Below are 17,579 nucleotides of genomic sequence, written 5' to 3'. Positions count from 1 at the left end.
ATTGTGACATACCTCCCCCCTTTAATTAAAAAAAAATATAATTTTTTTTATACACAACAATTTATGTACATGAACTATGTTTTTACGTATTTTTTTTTTTTTAAAGATAAAAACAAGATAAAACTGTTCATTTCTTCATTTTATTTACACTGAAACACTCACTTCTACTATTACTCACGTCTGACGACTTAAATAGTCCGCTCCAACATTGTCTTTTCCTCTAATTGCAATAATGCGGAATCGATATGGCTGTAACAGCAATGCCCAGCGCATCAATCTAGAATTTACTAACTTTGTTTTGTTCAGATACATGAGAGGATGATGATCAGTCTCTAAGATGAACTCTTTTCCATAAAGATATCTATGAAACTTTTGCACTGACCATATGATGCCTAGACATTCCTTTTCGATGGTTGAGTAATGTTCCTCACTTGTCTTGAGTTTTCGACTAGCGTAAGCCACTGGGAGTTTGAGATCACCTTCTTCCTGTAGAAGCACTGCTCCGAGTCCTCTATCCGATGCGTCTGTCTGCACTATAAAAACCTTAGAAAGATCTGGCAATTTCAAAATCGGAGATGTGGTAATTGAGGATTTTAAAGTTTGAAAAGCTAGTTCTTGAGCTTCCGTCCACTGAAGTTTGCTTGGTGAGAACTTCCGGGTGAGATCTGTTAAAGGAAGTGCAATTTGAGCAAAATTCGGAATAAATTTTCTATAGAAATTTACCAATCCTAGAAAAGACCGTAACTGTTTTTTCGTTGCAGGATGATTTGCCTCTCGAATAGCTATGACTTTGTCGGGATGAGGGTGCAGTTTATTGTCTCCCACTATATGTCCTAGACATTCCAGCTTTGGGTACGCCAATGAACACTTCGTTGGCCTTGCTGTGAGATTTGCTGAACGTAGACGCTGTAACACCTTAGAAAGCACAGACATATGATGATCAAAAGTATCAGTAAAGATCAAAATATCATCGATGAAATTGTCCACATTTGATACATTTTGCAACACATCACGCATGAGACGACAAAAAGTTGCTGGTGCTGTGACCAACCCAAAAGGCATTTTAGTGAACTGGAAAAGACCTAAAGGAGTCTGAAAAGCTGTCAAAGGACGGGCAGAATGAGTCAATGGAACCTGCCAATACCCCTTAGACAAATCCAACCGAGAAAAATACTTATGACCTGATAGTTTAGCAAACATTGCATCGACATCTGGCATTGGTTCAGCGTCAAACACAGTGATACGATTGAGAGCCCTAAAATCAACACAAAAGCGATAAGTGTGGTCTTTTTTGACTACAAGGACTATTGGGGATGAATAGGGACTATCTGAAGGTTCTATGACCCCAAATTCTAGCATCTTGCTCACCTCATCTTTAACAGTGTCCATCATAGCGAACGGGATTTGTCTTGGACTTACTCTTACAGGTCTATCTGTTGTCGTCCGTATCTCATGTTCGAGTACATGCGTATGCCCTGGTACGTCTGACAAAACATCACTATACCTGTACAGAAGTTCTTTCATTTTCTGCTTTTCCTCTCTACTAAGCTCTGGATTTACATCTACATCAACGTGTGTTTCTCGAGACTGAACTTCCAAGAAATCTGTTTCTTGACTACACTCAACATCTGAGTCATCAATCTGTTCTGAATCTACAACTGACATAACACAATCCACAACTGGTTCACATCTTTCTACATATTTCTTCAACATGTTTGCATGATATGTCTTTACTTTGCCCTTTACTTCTAACTGATAGTCTGCTTTACCTAATCTTTTCACTATTTGGTATGGACCTTGCCACTGCATTAGGAGCTTGTTACTATCAGATGGCAAAAGAACCAAAACTTTCTCACCTGGTTTCATATTCCGCACTCTAGCTTTCTTGTCAAAGTACACTTTATGTCTATGTGTTGCTTTCTTCAGATTCTCCTGCGCTAACTCCCATGTTGATTCTAACCGCTCTCGGAGATCTAAAACGTATTGGTATGTAGACTTTACCTGCTGATCTTGGATTTCTTTTGTCCACAATTCTTTCAGAATTGTCATTGGTCCCCGAACAGTACGGCCATACAATAACTCAAAGGGAGCAAACCCGAGGCTTTCTTGGGGAACCTCCCGATATGCAAAAAGCACAGTGGGTAGATATTTATCCCAATCTTTCGGTCTATCTATACACATACGCTTCAGCATTTGTTTGAGTGTACCGTTGAAACGTTCCACTAGCCCGTTACACATAGGGTGATATGGCGTAGTGGTCAGCTGTTTCAATGAAATGAGCCTACTTACCTCCTTCATAAGCCCTGAAGTAAACTGACTTCCCATGTCTGTCAAGATTTCCTCTGGTATGCCTGTATAAGAAAACATTTCGAGAAGAGCTTCAGCTACCCGCTCGGTATCTATTCCAGGAAGAGCCTTGGCTTGTGGAAACCTTGTAGCGTAATCTACTAACGTTAAAATAAAGCGATTACCTTTATCAGTAGGAGGATGTAATGGACCCACAATGTCGACTGCAACTCTTTTGAAAGGTACATCTATCAAAGGCATGCTATCTAACGGAACTTTACTCACCTTTCCTTTTGACACTGTTCTTTGACAGGTATCACAAGATTGACAGAACCGTTTGATCTCGGACTGCATACCTGGCCAAAAGAATTCTGACAAAATTCTAGAAATCGTTCTCTGTATTGCTAAGTGCCCTGACATAATTGATTCATGAGCCAACTTCATTACAATATGGCGAAACTTTGCAGGAACAATGAGCTGACAATAGGTTTTACCTCTATCTTTTTCTAATCCTTCATATTCACGGTATAGTAAACCTTTCCTTTCAATCCATTTTACTTTACCATCACGTGATGTTCGACCTTCTCTTGCATACTGACGTGCTGTTTCTAGCGAAGGATCTGCTTGTTGTTCTCGCATTATGTCCTCAGGACTGATTTCCTCTTTGACGATTTCAGGAACCTTGAGTGGTGGGTATGCTTTCTGTTTGTCTTTTACCTGCTTTCGCGTCTCCACAGTAGACACAGTGTTTGGTTTCCATTCTGGATCTGGATCATGTGGTTTTCTTGCATTATCTACTTCACCTATGATCAAATCAAATACAGGGTTATCCATACACCAAACTTCATATTCACCAGATGCATAAGGAGAATCAATAATAACTTTTGCCACTGGGACCACTATCCTTGTACTATCTGCTAGAATACAAGTTTCTTGTTTACCTGTAAAGTGGTCATCTCTAACAAGACTTTTCCGAACTACAATATTCCGACAACCAGAATCTCTAAGTAACGTTACTGGTTGACCATCAACGTAACCCGCTGAGAGTGGCATTGGTTTTTGCACAGAGTACCAAGCAGATGTTAAGACATGTGTTATGTCACTTACTTGAGTATAAATTGATGGACTTTGGGTGCAGATAAGAGCAGCGCAATTATTTGCAGTAGCTTGACAAGTGGCTTGTTTGTCTTGGTCTTCCTGCGCATATACTTCTGCACTAGAATTTCTGTTTCTGAATTTGCATTGTGGTGCTATATGACCGTGTTTATTACAAATATAACACTTTCTCTCATTTATTGGAACAAACCTTGACTTCTGTTGTTGTTGAGGGTGTCCTTCTTTTGGTTTCTCTGGTATTTTGTTTACTTCAACTGGTTTCCTTATGACTTTTGAACATAGGTTTATAGCACTTGTATTCCTTGCTTCCCTGAACTGATCGGCCAGTGTACACATCTCATCAGCTGTCTTTGGAACGTTTTGCTTAAGAAAGACTGACAATTCAAAATTACATACATGTAAAATTTGATCACGAAGCATAAGATCAACTAGAGATTCAAAAGTACAATCGATTTTCGACATTTCGATCCAACGAGTTAAATACGAAGACAGTCTAACTGTGAACTGAGAAAATGTTTCTCCAACTTCAGGTCTGCATGAATGAAATTTCCGCTTGAAACCATCTTCAGTCATATCGTACCTACGAAGTAAAGCTGCTTTGAGCTCATCGTAATCACTGACTTTTGCTGTAGACATGAGAGCATAGACATCCAAAGCTCGTCCTTTTAACAGAGCACTTAAATGTGTAGACCACAACGATTTGTCCCAACCCATAGCGGTCGCATATCTCTCAAACCTTCTCAAATAGCTATCGATCTCATCTTTATTCTCTTCGAATGGAGGAATTTTTGGAAGATTGGGCTTAGCCATTGCGTCAACAGCCTTACCTCTAGCAGTTCTCTCTGTCATTTCTAACTCGTGTTCCTCTTCTAACTCCTTCATTTTCATTTCGTAGTACAAACGTTCCATCATAAGTTGATGTTCTCTTTCATCTTTTTCTTTCTGACGAATTTCTGCTCTCTCTTCTCTCTGAAATTTCTGTTGATCACTAACATATTTTTTCAACTCATCATCTTTGTAACCTAACCTTTCACCTGCAGCTATTAACTCTTGTACTGAATCCATATGAGACATTTTGCAAGACACAAATACTTTACTAACACATTGGTTTTGATACAAATACTGCAGTACTTCTTTGTAATCTACTAACTTTTTATTTCTACCATTTTTTTCAGCAATTGACTTTTCAGAATGGGCGACACAATTGTACTTTGTTTTATTTACTTTGATACAATTACCCTGACCAGTTTCCACACACTCTGAGGAAGTCCAACCAACACCCTTTCTAGAGATCTGGATCCCAAATGACCAAATGACCGTGTCTCCTACAAAGACATACAAGACAGCCAAATAGATTAACAAATGTGCATACATTCATAAACAATGACAGAACACACAGCAAATTTAGATAAATATTGTACAAACTAATTCATCCGCTTTGTTTCAAAAGAAAACTTTTAAGTCAAAATTCTGTTTCAGATTATTTTTCAAGACACAATCAGTTTTGTTTTTAGAAACAGTAAAACTTGTTTGAGGAATTGTATCACGTTCCTGGGTTTTAATCAGGACATCGTTGAGGAGTGTAGTAATTCTGTAGGTATCTGGTCTGCGGAGATATTTTCTCTTGGAGGATAACTTCAAAGATAGTTGATATGAGTAGTTGTTCCCGTAGGATCCTGAGTCATTTGAATAGAGATCTGATGTAGGCCTTGAAATTTTTGATTTGGTATCCTTGGAGACGTATCCCTGGATAGGTATCTCTCTGGTGTAGGTATCTTATACAAAATGATGTAAGATCACTGGATAGGTATCTTTGTATAGATATTGCTGGATCCTTGAAGAAGTATTTCTGGATAGGCACTGCAACATCCCACTTCTGACACCATTTGTCGCCGGGTGGCGTTGCGGCTCCAAAATAATAACGTTCAATAGGTTTACGTAGCTTTTATTCAGGTGATAGTTTACAGATAAATTTCCAATTCTTCAACAGACTTGAGATTAAGGTACAAAAAGGGATCTGAAATATAAATGAAATGATAAATACACAGATAACATTATTTTACTCATAGTTGCATTTTACTGCACATTACTCTACTCAATACATTTTCCTGTATTTACACTTACATTTGCACATTTTGCTGTACATAACTTTACTACTCCACTACATATACTTTACTTTACACAATCACTTGACTCGTACACGTACTTCACTTTCATATACTTGTGTACTACATAAATACATTTATTTTACGGCAACTACTACGCGCCTTACTCTGAAATACATACAACATATGTTTACATCACAACAATACACATACTTTTACTTAATAGTTTCCGTATGAGCAAATACTCATTATCACACATTACTTCGAAATACTTCCAAATTACTCACGGAAAATATAAAGCAAGATTATCTGGCCATTTTAGGAATAAAATACGGCATTGAATCCGTTTCATTAAAATCAAAACAAACTTACCCAGAATAGTTGGACTCTGGTCAGTAATACTTATACGTTACATGTAGGATGAAATGAGGGAGCTGGTAGAAAACGTCCGCTCTCTCCAATTGCTACGCCCAGACTGAATTCTTAAATGCACGGGATTAGAACCCGCCTAGTAAAACCGGCTGAGTGAGCTTTAAACTATGGAAAGCAACTCTAACAATAAATAAGTAACATTATAAACGTAGCACAAAATGTATGGAAAGTTATTATGGACGTAAATTGTGACAATCGTAAATTCGTTCCAAACTTTGCAGTTTTGGCGAAACCATTACATGCTTTGACAAAGAAGGGAACAAAATTCATTTGGTCTAGCGATTGTCAAAAGTCGTTTGAAACTTTGCGAAATAGGTTAATCAGTGCACCCATTCTAGCACACCCAGACTTCACAGAACCATTTATTTTGGACACTGATGCCAGCGACATGGCTATGGGCGCTGTGTTGTCACAAATACAAGATGGGGAAGAAAAAGTGATTTGCTATGCAAGTCGCTGTTTAAGCAAAGCAGAACGAAAATATTGTGTCACACGTAAGGAACTTCTGGCCATCGTCCATTTTGTGAAACATTTCAGACATTATTTGTACGGAAAGCCATTCTTAATTAGAACAGACCATAGTTCATTACGATGGTTATTGAACAAGAGAGATTCTGAAGGTCAACTTGCTAGATGGATCGAAACACTTTCCTCTTATGAATTCGAAATTCAACATAGACCAGGGAAATGCACACGAATGCAGATGCTTTGAGCCGAATGCCATGTAGACAATGTGGAAAGGATAACTGCAATGGCAAAAACCGTATAAGCAAAGGGCAATTTAGATCAGTCTTCGAAGAAAAGTATACAGCCAGCACGTCAGTGCAAGAAAGTCAAGAAGCAGATAAAGACATAGCTTTAGTCAAGTCTTGGCTAGAAGCAAATGAGAGACCATCGTTCGAAGATATAAGAAGTGCAGGATATTTTCTGAAATCACTATGGAGTCAATGGAAGAGACTGAAACTAGTAAATGGAATTGTATGTAGACAATGGACAGTGTTCGAGACAAATGACGAAATACTCCAGCAAGTTATTCCTCTTTCTGACAGAAGAACGATTTTGAGACTATGTCATGATGAAAGAAACTCGGGACATCTTGGAGTGCATAAAACGTTGGCAAGAGTTAGGCAAAGGTTCTACTGGCCTGGGTTGCAACAAGATGTTAGACAATATGTCACAGGCTGTGATATTTGTATGAAGCGGAAGAATCCAAACAAGAAAAAGATAGCACCGATGCAGATAGTTCCATCAGGAATGCCTTTAGAGCGCATAGCAGCTGATATTCTCGGCGAACTTCCAGTTACAGAAAATGGCAACAGATATATTTTAGTAGTCTCAGACTACTTTACCAAGTGGACGGAGGCCTTTTCTATGCCAAACATAGAGGCTAAGACCGTGGCTAAATTGATTGTAGAGGAAGTTATTTTAAGGCTTGGGACACCTAAAATAATACATTCTGACCAAGGCAGGCAATTTGAATGTGAACTTTTTAGGGAAGTGTGTAAACTTTTAAACATTCAGAAAACGAGAACCACTGCCTACCATCCCCAGTCTGATGGGATGGTAGAAAGGTTCAACCGAACCTTAACAAGTATGCTTAGCGCATACGTACAGGAAAATCAAAGAGATTTGGACACACATATTCCCTATTTTACACCTAACATGCTTATGCTAGGAAGAGAAACGTCTTTGCCATTGGATTTGCAGTTTGAAATGCCGGAGCCTCTAAAAGAAATGAGTCCAAATGAATGGGCTTGGACTCTTAGAGAGAGAATAGAGAGAACTCACAGTTTTGTTCGTCAATACACAGAAGCTGCTATGAATAGACAGAAAAACTATCATGACATGAAGATGTCTTGGGAGAAATTCAAACCAGGGGACCAAGTTTTTGTTTATTTCCCACAAAAGAAAATAGGTTGTTCTCCGAAACTCACTTCATTTTGGCGCGGGCCATTTGAAGTCCTTGAAAAATGGTCCGATGTTCTCTACGCTGTTAACTGTGGAAGAAAAGGAGAAAGGCAGATCATACATTGTGATCGTTTACGCAAAAAGAGGGATCAAACTCTCAGAGGAGAGGATACTGGATTAATTACCGAGCTGTTAGACAGTTATACTGAAACAGATGAAGGAGAGCAAGAAACTGATAAGATTGTAGAGAGTGTTGATGAACTTGTCGACTCTACCATGGCCAGGCCTAAAAGACAATGTGGCCGTCCGAAGTGGTTAGAGGACTATGAGTCCTATTAAGTTGTGTAAAACTTTATTATTAAGTAATAAAGCTGTTTATTTTTTTTTATATTTTGTAGAAAATGCCGAACCTGAAAGTAACAAAAGCTAAAGTTAGAAATCATTGTCCATTGTGTGAAGGAGAAGTTGTTGATAACCAATGGCCTGAACATTTGATGAGGTGCACGGGAGGCAAGTTTTCTTGCAAAACGTGTGGAAAATTATTCAAGAAGAAGGAATATTTGATCAGACATGAGAAGAAATTCCATGAGAAAGAATCAGTCAATCAGAATGACAATGGTGTTGACAGCGGCGATGAAGGGTGGCTTACACAGGACCCAGGTGATTTGCTTGGACAGGTATCCAGTACAGATGACAGTTCCAGTGACGAGGGAGTCGAGTCCTGTGAAGAAAATTCAGAGGGGATCAAAGAGCAGTCTCAAGTAGCGTCAAATGAAGATAAGGGTGAAAGTGAGAAAGAGAAGCATAGTGCGAAACCAAAGAGTCGTAGTCCTTTGGAAAAGGGTAGAGTTGTGCGAAAGCATACAGAACCAGCTCCAGTGATTGCACCAAAGAGGTCAACACCATTGGTTTCAACCCAAAGCAGCGGGGTCTGCCCATCTTCCGTTCCGAAGTTCAGTTTTGGAAAAACATACAAGTCGTCGAGCACACAGACGGAGAATCAGTCTAGTGATGGACAAAAGAGAGTTTTGAAGAAGCGGAAGTTGCACAAAGTCGTGTCAACCTACACCAAGGATGACAAGCAGGTTGAAGAAACTGTGGAAGAGGAAGAATTCGAGTACGTGGAATGAAGGACATTGATTGGTGTGAACAGGCAGAAACCTGTTATGCTTCTAGAACATTTTGTTCTGTTGAATAACTTTATCGAAAATGTATTATAAAAAAAAAGAAACAAAGTTCGTATTTTGTTTTACTTCATATGCAGGGTCGCATATATTTCGGAGGCGTGGGTAATGTAATGAAAATTCCTTTGAGTATGTAAATAGAGCAATTAGGGTCAATCAAATATATTCAATCATAAGCTATTCCTTGGGTGTGGTTAACTGTCTCAAACGTTTTGATGACCCTGCGATGAGTCAGCAGAATTGACGTAGGGTATAAATAGGAAGCGCGTCTGCGCATAGTAGTTAGTCTGCTGATAGACGCAGAGGAGAGAAGACCTCAGAGAGCAGAGATACAGCGATTATAGTAGGTACGCTTTATGTTTCATTTGCGGGACCCAAAAATACTGCGGGTGGACCATTTGAAACATTACGGTATATATAGTCCGGGAGCATAGGCTCAGAAATAAATAAGTTCGGACTAGGTTCAGAACAGGGTCTGAAACAGTGGTCTGAAACAGTGGTTTCAGACCAAGTGTTGTACAAGGATAGCTGAAGGAAAATAATTAGTTATAAATCAGTTAGAATCATCGTGTTTGATTTAATTTGATGAAAAGTGTTTAAGAGTTGATTTTACTCCAATCATTTAAAAACGTAGGAAACGTTTAGGAAAAATTATTATCCGTGGTTTGAACACACATTACACGTTACAATATATAATGGTGAAGTTAGAAAAATCAGAATATCTAGTCATGTCCATGCCAATAACCGCTAGAATAATAGAAGATAAGTTTTCCAAACCTTTTAGGAATCTCATTAGACAAATTAGTATGCTATCAACTATTTCTTAAACTTGTAAAAATACAAAAAGCAATTTGTTTTTTTAAAAAGATTTATATAGTGGTGACAATTAAACCACTAAATCTAATAAATAGAACGCCTAGTAGTTAAAGTAAAACAAAATCATTAACACTTAATATTAACGGTATTTTTTAAAAGGATGGATCTTCGATTTATACATTTTTACCAACTAGTTTATGGTAATCTCACAATAAAAAACAAAGAACATTTCTTTTCATGTTGCAATACAAATGTGCCATAAGACAGGACATTCATATTCTATGGACAAATTATTAGTTTTATTTTGATTTTAAAAATTAATTTCATTAGAATACAATGATCATACACTTACCAGACAGGTCAGCTCGCCATCCCCGGAGGTTGAATTGAAGCAGGAGGTTATCCAGTGTGCCATTCAAAATGTGAACGGAGCTGTTGATGAGGAGGAGAAGGGGGCTTCCTCAATGACATCTTGCTCCTACACATCCTCTATCGCAGGGACACTATCAAATTCCATAGATGCCTACAACGAAAAACAGACGTAATGACGTATTGAAAGCCTAGAGATTCAGAGAGATTAAAGTTTGCAATAAAATTGTACCGTGTATACCTCCTCATCCGCATTTGTCATGAATTGCTCAATGAGCTAAACAGTTTTTGACTGCATCTTCTATTTTCTGGTTGAGTTGATAATAAACATTCTAAGTCTAGGCCCGGTGAGACATTAGGGTAGCCTAAGGATTCCTGGCCCCAGTATACTTGAACCTCACCTGGGAATAGTATAATAGTTAATGCAGACTATATACCGACCCGAACACTGGAGCTCCATGAGTCTATGTACTCAGGTAACCAAAAGAACCTAATGAACCTTTGAATTTTTGAAACAAATGTATAATTAAAATGTACACAAGAAATTCAAGTCATGACAATCCATTCCCACCGATGTCGCGGTAGCCTCCTGAAGACCGATGATCGATATCTTAGCATGTCATACGAAAACACAGAATATATGTTAACTTTCTTACAGTTGCTATGTGGGAGCCCTGCCTCTCCTCTGCACTTTTGTAGCATTGCATGTTGAAATTTACTATAGCTACTGCCCGCTGGCCCTTGTAGATTAATGTATTTACCATCAGAAAATTCCTGCATGTTAAGTAATCCTAACAATTGTATCGATACTGGAGTATAAACCGAATAAAGATAACAGTATTGTCAACGCAGAGCTCGTGTATTTTGATATCCGATACAATTCAAATGAGGTTCAGAACAGTGACTAAAGTTAACTGTCATAACAGACATCGCGATTGCTCAGTTTTTGGCATGATGTAAGACAGTGACAACAACACCCCCCCCCCCCCCCCCCCCCGATATTTTCCATTTAACAGGGAAACTTTCTGTCGCGAGAGGCAAAGCAAGACGTCGGTACGATTGACTTGCAAGTCACTCACAACGCGGATATTAGTTCTGCCATTCGCAAGGCAAATGTACGTCTGTTACACGACAATCGTTATAGGTAAGTACGATTTTAACGGACATCCCACGTTGCGAGTGGCAACCTGTCTCCAAACAAAATTGTACTTGACACACATGACTCTCACATAAAGCTTTTGTTTCTCTTACTTTGAACTTCCTATCATTCCTAACGATCAGTTACGGGAGTCAACGCTGGCAAAATCCGTAGCACACAAACAGTCACCAAACTTTTACGACCAGTAGAGGCCGTGTTCTGTTGATTCTTTTTATATGAACTTTGTTTCAGCTGATTTATAAATGTAGTTTATGCATGTCTTAAGATAAAGACAAATATTACAGTTGTTTTTATGAAAAGATTAGCTAAACAAGACGAGACAAATAAAGAAAGTTTTCAGAACATCAATTTATTTTTGGGAGTTGATTTTAATCAACTCTCCTATGCAGTTGCTCTGGCAAACCGAAAGTGAAACAGTGTTTGGACCTCAGCACATATCAACACCGCTGATAAGACTAAGTTCTTGAAAATAAAATAGAAAAAAATTCGATGTAATGTATGCTGAAGCATTGCTGTTCCAGAAACTTATCTATAAAAACTTCGAAAATAGTCAAATCTTATATACTACGAACAATTTAGATATTTTTGTAGTCTCATGTATTCCTACGCCAGAGTTAATATAGTCTCGTTCAACCAGACGCTCAGCTGTCTCCGTAAATCTGTAACAAGCAGAGAGGGGGCTCCTTGCTTGTCGGATATTAACGGAGACAGCCGAGCGTCTAGTTAAACGAGACTAGAGTTCGATATCAATAGTGCTTGGATCCATACACTTTTTAGAATTGTTTCCATAACCAATACATACTAGTAGTTGAAAAATATCTTTAAATATTACACAACATGATTTATGTGAATTTCTCAAAATTCTTGTGGGAAAAGTCTAAAAACTCATGCTATAGAAAAGTGCGTAATTCAAATACAAACTAGAAACTAATTAACATGCAAAATAAATTGATTTTAAAATAAATGATAATCGATAAAGTCGTCTCCCGTCAGTACTTCGGTACTTTGATTCGTATTTGATACCACAACAAATTAAAAAATGTTTTAATGATAAAATATTGGGGGGGGGGGGGGGGGGGAAATGCGTAAAAATATAATTTTAGCAAATTATCAAAATATAATTTTTCAGGCCAACATTAATTTTTTTAAGTGTTGTTACATTTTTGTTCTCTGTTTGTAAAATTTTTACAAGATAGTTGAATTACACGTGGCTTTGACATAATTGTTGATTGAAAGTAAAAATCCACATCGAATTTACAATTGTTATGAAAATGACACCATGCATACTTTATATACTATTAAATTTATTAAAGATTCTAAATTCGGTTCTGGTATTTTGATTTCTATATTATTATAAAACATTTAGAAGAAATGATAGCTCTTGATCATATAAAATATACCGCAGCTATTATAATGGACCTATCAAAAGCCTTTGACTGTATTCTGCATGATCTTTTTTAGCAAAATTAAATTCATATGATTTTACAAATGCAGTTACAACCTAAATAGCAAGCTATTTAAGCAACAGAAGACAGTTTGTGAAACTGGGATATGTTTTTAATGATTTTTGAGATCATTTGGTCGATCACAGTTGTGTCCATATGAGGTATCTGGCAAGTTTTACTATTTGCGCACGTATTGCGCCTTGCACTACTTTATTAACTAAACATTGACTAACTCAATTAAATCTTTAATTACACGTAGATTTCTAAAAGTATTACTCTTATCCATTTGCTTAGAAAATAAAACATTTATACAACTACATAATTAATGATTCATTGTACGTTTTTCTTTACATATGCGTAAGAATATTTATAACGGAAGTCTAATTCTTTAAAACTTTATGCCTTGCTTATTTCGGAAGTCAACAAAACGGTGCTATATATAGTTTATTGAATGTAGCGTAATGCTTTCGTATTACATTAACACAGCTGACCATTGATATATATGCTGATCATTCCTGTAAAAGAAATACTTGTTTAGAATAGTACACAGGTGTTTCACAAAGTTCTATACTTGGTCCTGTTATTTTTTAAATATTTTTACGAATGACATTTTTCATTTTATAATAGATTTTGACCTTTATAACTACGCCGACGATAACACCCTTTCTATTTCTAGCAATGTTATTAACTCACTGTAAAATACTTTAGAACCAGACCCTCAATCCTTGTTAGGTGGTTCAAAGACAACCAAATGCAAGCCGATCCTGATAATGTTTAAGCCATATGTATAGGGTAAAAAAACAAAAGAAGAAAATATATGTTTCGGAATAGACGAAATTAAAGTTGAACTAGAAAAGGAAGTAGAATTACTTGATGTTACCATTTATTTTAAACTTAAATTTAGCTCTCCCATTTCAAATATATGTAAGAAAGCCTCTCAGCAGTTAAACGTCCTGACTAGATTAGGGAAACTTACAATTTATCATACTTTCACACTACAGATCAAGTTTACATTTTTGTAGCGTCTGGTTGACATATTTTCGAGAAAATCAATTTTTTATATTTCATTTTTTTAATGTTCGGGTTCGATATTCTGCATAACAGTGTATTGTTTTCACAATTTCCACAAACCGGTAGGGGACGTGTATTGCTTATGCAATACTCTCAGAATGCTTGTTCATATAAATATCTTCATCGAAAATCAAAACTACCATGTCGTAAACTCCGACGTTTCAGAACAATGGCAACAGAATGTTTTAAGATTTTAAATAAACAAAGTCATTGTTCTTTTAGATATACAAATACAGTTGTTTTACCGAAAGTTAGATCAACAACATATGGTTTAAAATCTTTGAGATTTGAATCTACGAAAATCCGGAATTCTCTATCAGAGTCATTTAGAAAAAATTACAATTGTTAATCAATTCAAACCGAACATTAGTAGTTGGTATGAAAACTGTTGTAACTGTTGCGCTTGTCGCTAAATTTTGTAAACAGGTTTGAATTAAATTTAACTTAAACCCGGGTATAGGGTTAGAGTGAGGGTTTGGTAGGGTGAGGGTTAGGATTTGGGTTTGGGTTAGGATTAGGGTATAGACGCTTTGACGAGATGCGTGTGCGGAAATGCGGAACCCCACCTATTAACCCACGTTACTGTCAATCATTTCTTTATATAAATAGCTGATGATTTGGCAATCTAATTAAAATTAGACGTTCTGAATCCGCTTCCGCTTCTCAAACATCTAACAACATCCCATGCAGGGTCACGTCAGTGTGACCTTTCAAATATGAATAAACATTTCAGAATTATTCAATCAGATTCGTGTTTCTAAAATCAACTCGGTTGAAGTTTCAAAATGGCGTCAGAAGAAGTTCTCCAGCTATTCAATGTGAAAAATCTTTAAAAAGAACAGGAAGAGATCATAGGGTGCATTTTGGACGGCAAGGATTGTTTGGCCGTATTACCAACAGGCTACGGGAAGAGTTTACCGTACCAGATCGCGATTCCGCAACAGAGAGCGGTGGGGAGAGAGCCAAAGAAGATAATCGTTTGCTGTCCGTTGATCGCCCTCATGAAAAACCAGGTGGAAAGGCTTTCCAAAATACCAAACATTCGAGCAATATATAGAGGTAATATGACATCTATTTGGTAGATATCATTATCATGTGAACATAACTTGTAAACATGTCGAAATAGGTTAGATAGAAATAATATTTTTCGCGGCATACTGATTGGTCTAATGAATTTGTAAACATTGATGAAAATAACACCGATTTATGTATAACACTGACATTCTGAGATTAATGTTCTGATCGTGATATTGATTAATATTTTATTAGATGGCACCCCAGAAGCTGACCGCATCATTAGGGATGGGGCTTTTGATTATCTCTTTGGGTCCCCTGAGTTGCTCGTCGGGGATAGCACATTCCGAGACCAGCTCCATGCATTTGATGTTTCAACCATTGTTGTGGACGAGTTTCAAACAATTGCATGTTGGTAAGTAAATATTTCTGTTAAGCAACTCCATTTATGAATTGTCTTTAGCATCAATGTATGTTAACTGCTTTAAAAAAAATATTACATTTGTAATTATAATTCAATAGAACACATGCCATGTTTTAAACTCATTTTAAGCTTTCAATTACAATACCAGCTAATGGCACCTGTCAAGCTCTTGTGTTTGAAACATGATAGACACTGCATTTAAAGTATATGTATATTAAGCAAAATTTGTTAAATACAAGAATGTAATTTCAATTTTTATTTTGTTTAGGGGTGAGAAGGATGATGATGACAGAAACGCATTCAGAAAATGGTTCAGCTACGTTGGGGAACTTCGTTCCATTTTCCCATCTGTATCAGTTCTGGCACTAAGTGCAACCTGCACCCATAACATTTGCAGAAGAGTCCGCAAAGTCCTAAATTTGAAGGATGATGCAACCGAGATCCGACTGTCACCAGACAAACCAAACATAAAACTGGTTGTGGAAAAAATTCCAAATTCTGTTGACCTAGGAATGGCCTGGATCATCGATCAGTTAGACTCTTTTCCGAGAACTATCATATATTGTAACAGCATTCGGGATGTCTCCAAATTGTACTGTTACATAACTTCAGAAGTTCCAGACAGCGTTTCCTTCTGTGAGATGTTTCATTCTGAGACACCAGATGCAGAGAAGGAAAAAATACTGGATGACCTTTGCAACGAACATGGATCATTGAGAATCGTTATTGCAACCAGTGCCCTTGGAATGGGGATAGATATAACTGGTACAAACAATGTAATTCTATATGGTGCTCCGAAGCAGTTAGTGAAAGTAGTTCAGGAGATTGGCCGTGCTGGTCGGGATGGAAATCCAGCTCTTGCGTTACTCCTTTACAATTCATATCACCTAAGAAAAGTAGAGCAGGAGGTGAAGGATGTTTACAATTCACAAACTTGTAGAAGAAAAATGTTGTTGAAACCTTTTGTGAAGGAAAGTGAACTTACAATAAAAGATCCCCACCACATGTATTGTGACAGATGTATGCTGTTGTGCAAATGTGATGACTGTCATAAAGATACATTTCCTCTTGAAAAAATGATAAAAGATGAACCATCAGTCTTAGACAGTGACACAAACAGTGATTTTACTGAACTATACGATGATGCTGAACTTTTAATTGAATCAGACACCGAGTTTGATTAAGCAATTATGCATGCCTTTGAAATTGATCATTATCTAATAAAACTAGTTCATGAATGTAAATGTTCACCTTCATGTTGTCTGGAACATCACATTCAGTGATAATTTAATAAATTTGTACAATCCTTGTTTTCTATATTTAGCCTCCTTTTTAATCACTAGAATTCAAAATGATCAGTAGAGTAACAAATAAAAATCTCATGATAATGCAACTATGAATGAGTAAATTCAAGCCTTTTGAGTATCATGTAAAACCAATGGCTTCCAACGTGCCAAGTTGAATGTCTGACAAACTAATTCACATAGCTGTCAAACTTTTAGACTTCAAACATAATCATATTCATCAAGTGCCCTGTGTATAACTTGTGTATTAAACCTGTATGCTCCTTAAAAAAGCCTGCAATTTTTATCATACATAAGATTACACTTTTTTCCTTAAAGCAGTTTATACCGGTACAAATTGACAATACATTTGTGCATGTCCATAATTGATTAGCTACTTAAGAATGACTAAAAAATGAACAACCTTGCACATACTTAGGCATTTATTGATAATTGTCATCACTTGAAACCATATTCAGCCTTCACATTTAAAAAAAAAATACAAACATGCAAGTAGGAAATCAATTAACAGAATTTAAAATTTATTGCAAGTATGTCATGATATTATCAATATTCTGACCCTTTTTTCTAAAGAGCACAAAGATTATGTAAATAAGTTGTAAAAGGACATTTCAATATCAAATTGTATTACGGCAAAACACAGCGTTCGTATCTTATCCAGACATGTAAGAGGTGTACAACATAAGGCTTCATGAAATAAAAAAATGATAAGCAATACAGAATTATTATGCACCAAGAGTCTAAAAGTACTCTAGATTTTTTTTAATATTTTGTCCCAGTGTTTAGATGTGTGGGTCTCTTAAGCGCCTGAATGGAGCAAATGGTTTATGGCGATGAATCATGGTACAGAGTCCCTTGTAAGCAGGAGAAAAAAGATCTTGATCTGGATTTAAAGTTCTGCATTGTAGTCTTCGCTGGTTGTTTACTGTCAAGACACTCTGATCAG

The 17,579-nt window shown here is 36.9% G+C and overlaps 1 protein-coding gene across 1 annotated transcript; it reads right to left on the bottom strand.

The window, feature by feature from the left end:
• Positions 1-833: 833 nt before the first annotated feature.
• LOC128168905 (uncharacterized) lies at positions 834-6,124 on the bottom strand. The gene is made up of 3 exons (XM_052835067.1): positions 5,880-6,124; positions 1,505-5,419; positions 834-915 (listed from the first exon to the last, which is right to left on the bottom strand). The coding sequence occupies exons 2-3, from the start codon at positions 4,774-4,776 to the stop codon at positions 834-836; spliced, it is 3,354 nt and encodes a 1,117-aa protein (XP_052691027.1). The 5' UTR covers positions 4,777-5,419; positions 5,880-6,124.
• Positions 6,125-17,579: the final 11,455 nt, after the last annotated feature.

The sequence above is a fragment of the Crassostrea angulata genome, unplaced genomic scaffold, assembly GCF_025612915.1.
Source record: "Crassostrea angulata isolate pt1a10 unplaced genomic scaffold, ASM2561291v2 HiC_scaffold_67, whole genome shotgun sequence".
Taxonomy (NCBI): domain Eukaryota; kingdom Metazoa; phylum Mollusca; class Bivalvia; order Ostreida; family Ostreidae; genus Magallana; species Magallana angulata.
The sequence above is the reverse complement of the archived record's forward strand: the minus strand, read 5'-3'. Positions and strand labels throughout refer to the sequence as shown.